The following is a 14,963-nucleotide window of genomic DNA, read 5'->3' as shown; positions in this document are numbered from 1 at the left end:
GCTGGTGGGGGAGGAAGGATTGGGGAGTCACTACCCAAGGTATTCTGTGTCTCTCTGGGGTGACAAGAGTGTGCTGCCATGATGGTGATGATTGCCCAACCCAGGGGGATCCTGAGGCCACTGACTTAAGTGGTCAAGTAATTATATATTTTCAGTCTCACTTTTCTAAGAGTTTACCTCTTTCTCTAATTGTGCCAGTCAACCTTGTAAACATCACAGCCCCTGGCACAATATTTCATAGAGAGAAAATAAGGGATTTCTCCTTTGGACAAGATGAAACACTTGTCCAAAGTGTCTCGGTGTCTCGGTGGTGAGTCTGTCGAGCCTATGCCTCCAAGTCACATCCAATATGGTGATACACTGGTAACCAGCACTGTCTCAATTAAGAAATGAGACTCTTTCTGGAGCAAACAACCTTCACAGCTGATCTCAGAGTCCTTCAGCCAGATACTCTACACTTGCTGTCAAAGCATGAACTTCCATTCCGCTGCAAACTGACATGTGGATAAAGTTGCATGTATTATACATTTTATTGAAAAAAAAAAACACATTTCATGTGACTTAAAGAAACAATCGCTTAACAGTAAATATTCACAGGCAAAGATCTAGAAAGAGTCAAAATTATAGCAGCTAATTAAATTTTATCACCATTCTTGGTAATTTTTTTTAAGTTTTCAATAAAGTAAATTTTTTTCCAAGTAAAAGCAGGAAAATTTCAATAAAAGTTGGAAAAAGATTGTATTTACATCATTGTGAGTAAACCAAAAGTGATTCTTTAAATTTATCCTCATGCTGTGTTTAAAATCCTAGTAAAATTTTGACTATCTTCATCCATTCAATAGCCATTTAATAGCTTATTTAAAATAACTTAGATCCATTTTCTCCTGGCTCTTCTGCAATCTCCCAAACTTGAGCCAGGGAGACCCCCTCTGGAGAGGAGAGAGAAATTCAGCTGCCTCATGCCTGCAGGACTCTAGTAAAGAAAAACCTCTCAAACACCTGAGAGAGCTGCTCTGTGTAGGGAGTTTCTTCTGCCTAAGGCAAAACAGTAAGTCACACTTTACCAAATGATGGGAAAGAAATTCTTATCCAAGTCATCAAAAAACAGAGTTGATTATTTGGGTCAAATCCAGTTGGTCCAATTTATCTTGCCTGAAATCAAAAACTGCTCTGGAAAGGCCCTCCCTGGTGGCACAGTGGGTTAAAGCACTGCACTAAGAAGCTAAAAGCCACCTCTGCATGAGTTCTATCCCTGCCTGTCCGGGAGGTGACCACAAGGCGAGGCAGACCTCTTCTGACCCGCCTGCTCTCCCCTCAGCAGTGTACTTCGTTGATCTGCCTGTTCTGCTCCCAGCTCTGTCTCTGGTGAATCCTCTCACCTTCCACATCTCTGGCCTGTACCCCAGTTCTGTATGAATAAATAAATAAATCTAAAAAAAAAAAAAAAACTGCTCCGGAAAATTGAATTTCTGCTCCAGGAATATGTTCGCAAAAACAGTAATCACTAAGCACCCTGGGAGGGACAACTTCATTCGTTTATAAAAGGAAGATATCAGCATACTTCCTAATTTAAGAACTTACTGACTCTTTACTGCTAATATTGGCTGTTTAGAGACTACAGATTGCAAATAAAACTTGCACATGCAGGGTATTACTGCCTTCTATAACCACTTATTTCAATCACCCCACTCCCACCCCACCCCACTCCCCTATGAGCAGCTCCCTGGCCCAAGACTGGTTTCCAGAGGTGCTGAAAGGTGTCTGGGTCTGAAGGGAGGAAGCGCAGCCAGGAGACAGTGCCCTTGGGTGGGTGACCACCGAGGTCGCAGCCTATACAATGAGCCTAAGGAATCACTCCAGAGAAACGAGCTCAGGAAACGAGCTCATTTCTGCAGAGGAGCTGGGCAGTGAGCAGAGCTAGCTTTTCCTCAGGCGCAGGCTTTGAGCAGGGAAAAGGGCGAGATTAGCCTGAGCAAAGGCACAGAGGCCGGAAAAGTGAAGAGGTCAGCGTAGCTGAAGACGGAGCTTGAAGGAGAACATTCTAGAGGTACTAAAGCCACACGGAGGCAGGTTTGGGAATCCCAGCTGAGACCTGGATGACCTTTTCTGACTGTGTGGATCCAGTTGTGATATCACATTGACTAAGATTTGAAGTAACAATTCCCAAATCCCAAATGGCACAACAGGAATGAAGAAAAGGAAATTTGAGAGATTTTGGGGAAAAGAAAGGAAAAAAATTAAAAAAGAATATGGTCTTTGTCTCACATCTACCCAGTTCTGCAGGGGAAAACAGAAAAAAAGATATCACCATTTCAAGGAAAATCCAAAATTGAAGTAGGTTTGTGGGGAGGAAATAAGATGAATTTTGTGAAGGAGCAGGGATTGTTTCAATAAAGACAGAAGAGTCATTCTCCTGTCATCATATTTTCTAAATGTGACAGTCAAAACTTCCGTAAGAATATAATTAGAGAATGTACCATGTAGTGAGACTTGTGTTGCCCCTCCAAAATAATTAAATATGATTAATTTAAATATCAAAGTCTCCCAGGACCTTCAATTTAGAGAACTTATAGATACATGCTACATGTATGTATACATGTTCTTCCTGACACAACACAGGAGTAGATAACACACACATGCACACACAGAGGCACACCGTACGTATGCAATCACACACATGCAAGACACATACAGTCATGCATGCATGCATACATCCAAGCACAGACGTATCCATAATACATGGATCCAGTCATCCAGTCATACACACATGTGTAATGCAGCCACAAGCATACACAACTGTACACACAGACATACACATATTGTGCACACGAACACACAGAGGCATGTGCGTAGAAAAACATTTCTATGCTCCTGAGTATACAAGTTCTCCACCAGCGGCCACATTTCCCATCAGTTTCTTCAGTTTCTTTATGGAACTCTCCTTTATGGAATTATTTTAGGAGTCCGATGCAAATGCGCCATCCCCAATAATCTAAAGTTCCAGTATGAGTTATTGTTTGTAGCACAACCAAGGTAGGAAGTAGGAAAAGCTTTGCCATGTGCTCTCGGAAGTCAGGAAACTGGGAGTCCCAAACCCCTAGCTGCCAGGCTGCTACTCCACACGTTGCTGTCCAATCGGCATTCTGGGGGCGCGCAGAAGCCTTGGGAATTTATCAATGTCTTAAAACAAAATATATCTCACTTGCCTTCACTTAAAAATTAAAATGATAGACAGCATGTATAAGAAGAAGGGGAGAAATAGAAAGAATAGCAGCAGGGTGTGGGTGATGTGGCCGTCATTCAGCAAAACTGTGTCCATGGTCTACATCCAAGCTTCAGGGAAGTGGTGTGAGCACCCCCTGGGGACCCCGGTGTGCACATGGTGCTTGGCACTTCTGGGAGATGGAGAGAGTCATTGAAACAGCTTCCTAACGATCGTGTAAGTGCAAGCTGGTCAGTGCCGAAGGAGGGGTCTGATGCTCGGAAAGTCTGGGAGTGGGGTGGTCAGGGTAGATTGCCAGCAGAATCAAGTGAGGAAACAGGAAGTTAACCTGAAGCCAGAGTTGTGAGTGAGAAAATGAGACTGCTTTCCCCAGAGCAGACGCGAAATGGTGACAGAAGCTGGCCAGACACACACTTGTTCAGGCTTTTGGGCTATAAGACATACTTAAACTAACACATCTAACATCATGCGAAAGTTCTGCCCATGTCCTCTTGATGTCAGAAGTCTGCCCTTTAGACATTCGTTAAAATTCACCCCAGCCAAAGTACTCTGAGACCTCTGGCACATTCATAGGGATTGTGTGGTGTGGCTCTAGCTGGTATGTTGACATTTTTTAATTTCATGAACTAAAAAGGCTTATTAAAAATTGAGCAGGAAGCACTCCTGTCCTGACTGTCACGATACTGTAAGGCATTTCATCCACAGCAGTTCCATTTGGAGAGTTTCTATAATCACACAAGACATACCTGCAGCCTGGGAACCTGCGTGTCGCTTCTCACTCACCTCGCCGTCTGGCACACCCACCACAGGCTCAGCCTGTGGCTCTCCTACCACCCTCACCCCCACCCAGTCCAAGACTCAGCGTGAAGTTGCCCAGAGCAACAGTACTTACTTCCTTTCTTCAAGCAGGGCAATTTCCTTTTTAACCTCATGATATTCTTCTGCTATTTGGCAGTGCTGTTTGAACACCTGCATGGATTCCATGGAGTCATGGCAAGGTGGCAGAGGCTTCACAAACAACAAGAAGAAGTCAGTCCATTTCCTGGCATCAGAATCAATGACCCACCATTTGGCTGTGGTGCTGTTCTTTAGAGGGAGTTTTTGTTTGTTTGTTTGTTTGTTTTTTACAATTAACATTTCACATAGTTGGGCTGATCTACTTGACTAAAAATAGAGATGGACAGGACTCGGCAAACATTCACCTTCAGTGTCATTCATAACATTCGCAGGCCAGCCAGAGCTGAGACCCACTGCCATTTACCAGAGCAGTTTACCTGCCATGCACTGGGGTGAAGATAAGTCTCCTAATGATTCTGCATTTCTCCTCAGAAATGTTGAGTTCAACATTGGAGAAGGGCAGTATTTCAGTATTAGAATACGTCCAGAAGGGAACCATTTCACTTGTCTCTTTCACTCACCCTTGCTTTCTTTTCTATATCCACAGGCATAATCTCATCTTGTAAAGTGGGGTCACCCAACAAGAATAGCCCCCTTCTTGGAAAGGTATCCAAACTGAAGAAATAATGCTAGGCTGGGGATAGACTTGCAAGGATTAACAAAACAAATGAAAGACCAAATCTCACCAGTAAAATGTGTCTAACACAGGTGGCCAAAGAAGGCACAGCTGAGTATTTGCTTTTCTCCCATCCATGAGGGACGTGCAAGCCAGCATGGGAGTCTGTCTCTCTAACCATAGCATGCTGGCAATCCCACTTCTCGCAATCATTTTTTTAAAATAATATAATAGTTTATTTTTACATCATTTTGTGAATTTTTCCATCTCAGCTGCAACCCCCGTGGACTTCCCATCACCAAATCACCACTGTGCCATCACCACAGTCCAGTGCATTTCCCCCCTCCCCATTTTTGATCCCATTCCTCACTCCACCCCCGTAAAATGTCTCTGGCATATAGTTGTTCATTATTATTGTTATTTTCTCCCCTGGTCCTTTATATGCCTGCTATGAGTGAAACCACCCGGTATTTTCCTTTTCATTCTGGCTTATTTCACTAAGCGTGAGCCCTTCCAGCTCCATCCATGTCTAGCAATCATTGTTAAAGAAGTAGCTTTCCGAGTTTATAAATCTAATTTTGACTAATTAGCAACATATTATTAAAATCATTACTTTTAGAAACATAAGTTGTCTTTTAAAGAATATGTTAATCATTCCTTGAATTATTTATAGAAAGATGTTATATAATACCTGAGATCTATGACTCGATAAGCAGGCTTTTCAGTCTAATTCTCACAATAGTTTAGATGCATAATGTGTCAGATTAGGACACAGTCTTGCTAATTTTATATGAATAAATTAAAATGAGTGAATTTTCTTACTATCTGCTCTTCAAGGATATAGATTTCCTTGGGGGTTATATTTAGCAACTGCCTCTGGGATATAATAGCAATTTTACAAAGTTCTAGCAAATTCTATAAAGTCTGATTGATCAAATGGCCTTTCTGATTTTTCATGAAATTTCTAAGTAGCGATCAATTAAAGGAAAGAAAATTCAGGAGATTTGGATGAAACTTACCATCATGTGGAATATCCACTTGTCCTAATTCATAGACAATCTAATAATTATTGTATTTTGTAGACTCTTTCCCTATTGTACCGTGAACACATGCACGGCATCCTCAGCCTGCTGAAACCACTATGCCTTTCTATATGGAAACAATTTGAAAAGCAGTGTCCAGGAGAATGACCATCCAGCTTACCCCACGAGACTAAAATGCTGCCAGAGGAATTCAGAACTCCTGGCTCCTGCAGACCGTGTCCTAGAAATCACCACCCCCTCATCAATTTTCACCTGTTACACTGGCAAATTACCAGGTATAACAGTTAGGGGAATGAAAGCAATTTACTCCGGACACACTTGCCAAGCTGCAATTAGAGCATCTGTGCCCTGTTAAAGGATTTGCCTACTGGAAGCCCTAAGACTCAGCTTCCTGTCCCTTTCAGTCCACAGTCTGCTGGGCATGTGGGTGAACCACGAGTCCAACAGAAGGACCTATGTGACAGCCAGAAACTTCGAGGACTGTGTAGAGGACTGGTGTGCTGAAGAAGGTGAGACGAGAGCAGCCTTCAAAGGGAGAAATGTCTGTTGCTGCTACAATTAAAGAGGAAAACTGAGAAATGCATATATCTTTTTCCCAAGATGAGAGAGGTTCTTTTCCCACCTTGGCCTGCTACCCTGAAATGCTTTTCACATATGGAAGAATTTTTTCACTTGTCCTTTTTTTAAATAGGTGCTTCTTAATTGTGGGCAATGTAGAGTAGAATATGTGCAGGTTATCCCCATCACGGTGCTAAAGGAGAAAGTATTTCAGCGTGGACCTGGTATCCACACGTGCCCTTCACAGGAAGAGCGTGCTACTCAGTGTTTTTCAGATTTTGCACAATTAAGAAGTAGTGTCCATCAAAAATGAACAAGCCAAAGAGGTTTAAGTTTTCAGTGTTTTCAGAAAGTCAAAGGACCCCAGGGGCACGTCGGCCTTGGCTCTTGAAGCTCTTTCTGTACTCCGCCCTACATGCCATGCAGTAGAATTACCTCAGCATCTCCCAATCTGCATGAAAGCATTCCAGGACAATTGAGGATTTTCTTCTTTCTCAAAATGTTAAACAATTTATTGATTATTTATTTATTTATTAAAGATTTATTTATTTATTCATATAGAACTGGGGTAAAGGCCAGAGATGCGAGGGGTGAGAGGATTCACCAGAGACAGATTGGGGAGCAGAACAGGCAGATCAGCGAAGTACACTGCTGAGGGGAGCAGCAGGCGGGTCAGGAGAGGTCTGCCTCGCCATGTGGATCTCCTCCAGGGTAGGCGGGAATCGAACTCATGAGGAAGTGGCTTTAGCTTCTTAGTGCAGTGCTTTAACCCACTGCGCCATCAGGGAGGGCCTGATTATTTATTTTTAACTGAGGTAGCATTGGGGTATCCCCATCAGGTACTGCCACCAGAATATATCCCCCTCTGACTCGCCCATACTCCAACACTACAGACTTTTCTGCCTCTCTCTTCCCTGTTCTTGTCCCTCCCTCACCCTTTCTTCCTGCCTCCCTGCCTCCCTGTACTGGCATTTCTATAGTCAGCTATCAAGGGTTAGTTTTACAACTTGTCTTTATCTGACTCCTAATTTTGTTACTTGATATTCCACATATCAGTAACTCCATCCACTATTTGTCTTTCTCCTTCTGACTTATTTCCATTCAGATTATCCTTTCAAGTTCTATCCATGTTACCGCAAGTGGCACAGGCTTATCTTTTTTGAAAACTGAGTAGTACTCCACTATGTGTACATACCACAACTTCTTAATCCATGCCAGGAGGAATGATGTAATACAACCCTCCACAATGCTGTAAGATTTTCTCTTAGTTGCCTAGGTGGGAGGGGCAGGAGTGAATGGGGCATTGTTCAATGAGTAGGGAGTTCCAGTTTTGCAAGATGGAAGCGTTCTGTAGATCTGTAGATTGGTCACACAACATCATGAATATACTACTGAACTGTATATTTAAAACTGATTCAGATGGGAAAGGTATACTATGGATTTCTATAATAAAAAGGTTATCCCCCAAATAATCATTCTCATTGGATTTTTCTATAGTACCTAGCTCATCTTTACAGCACTGCAAACAGGAGCTCCTACCGCAGGTTCAAATTTGCACCCAACTTACCTTCTCAAATTTCTACCAGAAATTTTGTTAAAATGCCTCACCATTTTGTAACCCGCAGCCACTCACCACCTAGCCCCAAAGTCACTGGTCAAATCAAAGGACCCACTGTGTGGGGAGTAGGACTCACTGTCTTAGAAAGCAACCGACAAGAGCAGATCTTACTCCAGCCCAGGAAACTCATCCAGAGCTTTTCAGCACACATGGCTCCCATCCCATGAGGAATTCTGGTGAGTGAGCATTAGGGTAGAGCATATGCCTAACAAACAAGAAGTAGAACTGTAGTGTAATGAGATGGGTTGTTCTGTATGGCATAGAACTCTCATGGCTTCCTGAGATCATGTGTTTTTGTGGTTCATGTGTATAAATGTGGGTGATTCTTATATTCTTAAAATCACTCAAAATAAAAGACTGTACATGACCAATAGTATTCACTGAACAATAATACCTCCCTGAGGAAACAGATGCCTAAACTTCAAGCACAGGCTCAAGCTTACTATTAAAAAGGGGACTACTAGGGGCTGTCATGTGACATTTATGAATTAATGGGCCTCATGAATCAACTCATGACTATATGCATTTCTAATTCAATTCTCATTGCTTTCTATTGACTATTGGCCAATAGATCTGGTGGTTATAATCCAGTGCTGGCGATGAGCAGACAATAAACAAACTCTTCACGGCAAAATGAGTTTTTTGGTATCGCAAAGATAAAATGTCTCTGTTATTTCCCCCAGCATTACACTCCAACCTCCCACAGTTCGGATACATTTATCCAATACTTTTGCTTAAAGAAGAAAAGCTTACATTTGAAGAAAAGGAATCCAAAGATAATTGGTTCACAGAGTTCCAGGTATTCTTTGTGTAGCAGAACTTAACTTCTGCAGGCTCACAGAAAGGACTTCCCCAGACACACTCAGTGCCATGATATCTGGTCTACTGAAAACAGCCAGCTTGAAGAAGGTTAAAACAAGATATTCTCCTAAGAAGGTCTCAAGCCAATTTTGAAACACATGTGTCCAAGACACAGATTGGGGTTTGGATGAGGTCAGCGCACGAGGGGCGTACTTCCTCCTCAACCCCTGGCTCCCTGTCCACCACCGCCTGAGGATAGAGTTTGTGAGGGTTTTAAATTACATGACAGCGAGTAAACCACTACTATCTCTGGTATCCGCCCATCATCAGGACCAATTTAACAGAATGAAGTAAGAGAAACCGCAGTCTCCCACTCCAAGAATGTCAGCTGGGGCCACACCAGCCATCTCCACTCTGCCTAGGCCAAGGGTTTATTGCAAGCTCCTCCTGAAGTGGACTCTGTCCTCTGGAAAGAGTCTTGTGGGAAAAGAGCTAGCCAAGCATCTCTCGGCAAGGGGCAAAGCCAGCTTAAGCGTTTCCGTTTTCAACTTGGCTTCTGTAAATACTACTGGCCCCATCGACTTCAAAAATGAAATTTTCCTGTCCCAGCTTCCCACACAGAAGATATATTTAGAAAACTAAATATTCTACAGTTGCTGAGCAGGCTTTGTATTTATTCATCAATTCTGTGTTGTCTTTATTGGGGAAGAGGGGTGGCGGGTGGGAGCAGGGAGAATAGAATGCCTGGTTTAAATTTATGTTACCTTTTAATGTACCCAAATAAACAAGCCATAGTTGCTAAAAGCTAAATGCAATAACAGAGTCAGGGCTAATCATGGCATGTTGAAGATTTTGGTATCTTTAAATGTTAAATATTTTTAAAAGATAAGACCCCAGGCACTGTGGTGATGCTGTACTGTGGTGGGAGATTGATGGGGGCTCCACTTCCCAAGAGAGATCAAATGTATGAAAATGAACAAATGTATGAAAATAAAATATAAAAAATAATCAATTAAAATTTTTTAGAAGTTCAATATTTTAAAAACGGACTTTTCTATATCTGCATTCTTGTGTAAGCTAGCACAATTAATTATACTGGTCATCTTATACATTATATACATTGGAATCAAGTATATCTAAGCCATATGTATTCCTATAAGCAATTTTGGAAGGAGAGACAACTCGAGTATCTCAGACTTTGGGAACAAAGACATATCCCAATGTACACTGGGCTTCTCAAAAAAAAAATATTTATATATATATAGACATATATATATATATTGAAGCCATCACTGTACATTCCAAATCAGGAATTGGAATCAGAATTCCAATTCTTCTGTGTGGTCACAGTGGCCAAAGAGCTAACACAAAAAGGCAGACATCCTGGGACTATTTCCTTCTTGACTTTCTGGATGCATACTCAGGACCAACAGCTCAGAATCCTGGAAGGCTAGGACTTCCTTATTGCCTGCTATTTTCATTTTCCAGATACTAAGCAAGATGTTAATGCGAGAAGTTTCTGGAAAGACTACTAGTATCACAAGATAGTATTGTACAACAGAAGCGAAGAGATTGTTTATTTGTGGAAGTGACATCAGTTTCTGAGCGTACCAGACACTGTCTGAGAAAAAGCCAGTTCAATATGTACCAGAGAAACACCTGTCTCCATCTGCTCACTCAGATTAGATGGAAGAGGGATTGGAGCCATTGCTCAATCCAGTTTGGAGGGGAAAAAAAAGTCATGTTGTTTTCCAAGTACCTTCATGAATGAAAAGAAGAAATTAGAACTCTCTCCCTAACTCAAAAAATCAAAGACATCCTCTTTTAGATTTCATTTTACACACATAAAGATAAATTACCTGTTCTTAAATACTTCATTCAATAAATTAAATGTTTCCTTCACTGAGGAAGGAAATTGACATGAATAGAGTAATTATTTTGCCAAGCATTGCACTAGTTCTGCTGATAATCACATTTAATTCCCATCATGATGTGACCTAGATATTGCTATCTCCACTTTGCAGTTCAGAAAAGTGAAGTGCTTTATAGAGAATTAATAACACGCCACAATTGCAAAGGAACCAGTTATGGAGCTGGGATCTAAATCTAGCCCATTCTAATGTCAGTCCCTGGAAAGTAACACAACCCACTTGTTAGCAAGCCCCTCCACCGGAAGCTAAGAACACATCCCTCATTCCGAAGCAGTAAAACCACACTACAGTTTAACTTTGGATCATCTAGAGGTCAAATCATGGTTTCCAAAACCTAGCAACATGTTTCAGTTTTAACACAAATTTGGTCCTTGGGATGATGAAAGGATTATGTCATCCTTCAGGATAGAGGGATGTCAATCATTACCTGTTTCTCTAATAGAAGGAAACTAAGATCTAAAGAAACGTAGTGCTTTGGCATTCATTCTTAGAAGTGGGCATAGAACTGAGCCTCTGTTCACTGTGTATTCTCACCTAGCCCTATCCAAATGTTGTGTCTAGTAGACAGGGAGACTACAGAGACCAGTTTCACAGGAAGAATATGCACAGACCAGCATGGACCCTGCGCCTATGTGGGGAGCTGCAGCCCCAGCTGAGTGTGATCCAGAGATGCTCATCTACATGACCCCAAGGTGTCCTGCCCAAAGTTTTTCATTAATAGAGACGTCAAGAGACATGCTTGTTGCTGCTATTCTTGCACAAGGCTTTTTTGGGCTTCTGTGAAAATAGAAGCACCATGAATTACAGGCTCAAACATGTCCACATTCTTGGCAAAGCCACAGAAAAATCGTGGGGGGTCAAATTGGTGAAAGAGTATCTAGCAAATAAATAGTTTATAGTTGCATTTTATAAACTTCAGGTGTAATGGACATCACGAAGTAAGAACGGATTTGACAAGGCTGTCCTATAACCACATTATGGTAGCTTTGCTGACCAGAAACCAGAGATCTCTACCTGTGGCAGCAACTGACGTATGTCATTTTCACATTAGGTAAAGAGGAAAGTGAGCTACCTAGATTAAAGATGCAGGATCGTGTCTGAACTGATTCAAGTGCATTCACTTAAACCAAAATTGGGCTTCAGGTTTCTCATCTGTTAGTAGAGAGACACAGTTTGCTAACACAATTTTCACAGCGATCAGGAGATCACCTGTGAGGAAACGCTCTTTACCTAATAGGGACCCAATGTCCAGTGACAGGATTTTTATCTGAGGGACATGGAGAGCAGAGCTGGCAGTTAGCACCTGCATCACTAGTTTTTCATTAGGCAAGTGTTTAAAGCTCCAATAGAGAACATCGAGGATCAGTTCATCCTCCATCAAACAGTGACAACCATCGGCCACTTCACATGCCTTTGTCACCAAACTTCTAGGCATCCATAGAGGATTGTGATGGCTGGTAAAATTTCAAGTCATTCCAACGTGATGAGAGCCCAAAAACCTGTGAAGATGACCACACAGTCGGTCTGCTCCCTGGGGTCGATGGCTCCCTTCCTCCATAAAACATTGTCATAGCTTTCGATACAGACTTCCTGCTTTTGAATGGCTTAAACTTACATGCTATGCTAAGCATGGGACTTCAAATCTGCTTTTAGATAAAGCTATAGCTTTCCCCTCTCTGTCCTTGCTGTCTTGATCTTTAGTCATCGTGTAGAATGAGGTAGTAAGCAATTGCCCTAGACAGAGACAACCCTCACCAACAACCTGGTAACTGGCAAACACAGTCAAAGCCTTAACACAGTCGAAACCTTCCCCCAGTAACCAGGCAGTCACTTAAACATTTACACAGCGTAGGGTAAATGAATTAATCGTGCTTTTTACACCACTAGCCTCTGTGGCTGTCACCTGTGGCCTCGATCGTGTGAGTACAGAAGGCCCGTGAGCGTGGGGCCACGTGCCTGATTGTGGACACCTGGAGCATGGGTGGGACGCAGTAAGTGTGCACACCTGAGCTAGCAGGGGGTGGGTCAATGAGGATGCATCACCTCGGGGAGAGGGGGCTCAAGCTGCTGTCTCCCTGCTGGCTGCTTTCCCTGCCTATGGTTACACCCTGTGACGATGCTGCCACGGCTCCAATGTTCTTTTAAACTGTTAGCACTGTCGGTGACGCTACCCGGCCTGGGATGGCTGCACAGAATATGGTAATACCGGGAATGTTCTCTCGGTTCATCCACAGGTAAGGTAAGGGGAAATCAAAGCCCACAGCCAGCCTCTCAGGTACCTGACTTGTTAAGGGATTGATGCAGATAAAATAGTCGCCTTGGGTTAAAGCAGTTCAACAGATTTCATGTCTAATCCATACTAAGTTAACACAACATTAACACTATAAAATCCAAACGGATCTAGCACTGCTGTAAAGAGGAGTTACACCTGGATAGCCACCAGGTGTGCTAGGGATGCGCATGGATGAGCCATCTGCCTGCAAAGACCATTAACATTCTCAAAGGAGAAAGGATTGTTTTGCCAATACAAAAGAGGAGAATTAATGATCCATTACTTGGTAGAGGAACAAGAACCTGAAAAATAGCTTTATTGTTTAAATTTTGAAACGTTCACTCCTTACTCTCATCTAGCTTCCATGGTCATTGAGTAGTGCTGGCAATAAAATAAAGGAGAACACCTGACTGGAGGAAAAAAACTGCAGCTATTTTATATTATCACCCCAGCTACACCGGCAGCAGCCCATACAAGGTCCTTCTGTGAGGACAAAATCTAAACAAGGGCCACTGTGAGCTGTGGGCATGGAAAAGCAGGCGTGCCGAGGTGAGAAAAGAGGGGGTCCTGGGGATGTGTCTGGATACCAGGAGCCAGGAAAGCTGGCTGAAGACCCTGCATGGGGACAGAGAGGGAGAAAGGACGGCTGATCGCTGCAGAGAATGTAGGGAACGCAGCTCCCTTTGACAGCTTCTCGGTGATGGCCTCCCAGGCCCTGGCAGTGGAGCTTGCTCTGTGGAGAGAACTTTGTACGGGAGGGCAGTGCCATGCCCACACTGCAGCAGGGGTGGGGGAGAGGGAAGGGCTCTTGCGGAGGCTCAGTCACACCCACGTACCCGTGTTGTGCTGGGTTGATACTTAGACGCCCCCCCGGCCAGTGGAGTCCCAGACCTGCAAAATTGACCGAGTTGCTTCTGGGTTACTGGCACAGTGTACTGGGCACTGAATAAGAACTGGAGCCAGCAAAAGGGGGAATACCATCCCGATGCCCCTAGTCGCTCTCTGGTTCTTTCTGCCTCTGTAAAGCCGGTGTGCAGCACCCAGACTCAGTGCCCAGGGGGCACCAGGCACACCCACAAATGGGAAAGCTGCTGTGTAAGATAATAGGGACCATGGGGCCTGCAGGGGCTGAAGGTCGCAAACCCCCTCCTAGGGCTTTCAACAGCAGGAACTAATGAAAAAGTGGTGCACAGGGCTCAAGATTCCTGTTAGTACTATCTGAACGCGACTGTGAATTGACTCAAGTGGTCATCTGATCCAATATCCATCAGATATTTTACATAGAACACCTTCCAAAAGCCATCTCTGCCAGCTAACTATAGGCCATCAAGTGAAAATTAACATAATTTGCTCCTTTCAAGTAATCCTGGTGGATTAAACTGGAACACCTCAATAGATCACCCATAAACTCTGTTACCAAAATACTTTCCTTATGGATCAAACCAGAGAGCTTGCAGGATTAATTTAAAATAATTATATCTTGTGAAAAGCTGTCAGAGAACTGGGGGGTGGGGGGATGTTGTGCACAGAGAAAAGAAAATTATGCTGATGTCTTGGCAAACAGACAGCTCTCCTCTGCGCAGTTTTTCACTAAATCATTAACCCTAATAGGCTAAACTTGCAATGATGGGCTGCAGCTACAGCAAGACAGGGACAGCTTTTCCCCAGATTCCAGCACTCTGCAAAAACAGGAGCTATTCAACCCTTGGAAACCGAAGCATTCAAAGAGGAGTTGGGGGCGAGTGGGGAGTGAGACGGGGAGGAGAGGGGAACAAATTGGTAAGGAAGCACGGGAGGTCATGGAGTAGACCATGGGGATTTGGTGGTGGGTGCCCTACAGTGGCCAGCCCTGATGAGCAGAATTCCAGTGTCACCACAATTAAAAGAACAAATGATTATTTAAAAAAAAAAAAAAATGGGGGCCCTCCCTAGTGGCGCAGCGGGTTAAAGCACTGCATTGAGAAGCTAAAGCCACTTCCACATGAGTTCGATTCCCGCCTGCCC

The 14,963-nt window shown here is 43.2% G+C and overlaps 1 protein-coding gene across 1 annotated transcript in view; it reads right to left on the bottom strand.

Annotated features, from left to right (window-relative positions):
* Positions 1–14,963, bottom strand: part of MAP3K7CL (MAP3K7 C-terminal like) — a 37,950-nt gene that overhangs the window by 8,053 nt on the left and 14,934 nt on the right. Inside the window, exon 4 of the mRNA XM_004675329.1 lies at positions 4,116–4,231. Within this exon, the coding sequence (XP_004675386.1) occupies positions 4,116–4,231 (116 nt within the window). The remainder of the gene's footprint in view (positions 1–4,115; positions 4,232–14,963) is intronic.

This window comes from Condylura cristata, unplaced genomic scaffold (genome assembly GCF_000260355.1).
Source record: "Condylura cristata isolate star-nosed mole 26May11 unplaced genomic scaffold, ConCri1.0 scaffold00003, whole genome shotgun sequence".
In the NCBI taxonomy this organism is placed as follows: Eukaryota; Metazoa; Chordata; class Mammalia; order Eulipotyphla; family Talpidae; genus Condylura; species Condylura cristata.
Note: the sequence above shows the minus strand (reverse complement) of the source record. Positions and strands in the feature narration are given on the sequence as shown.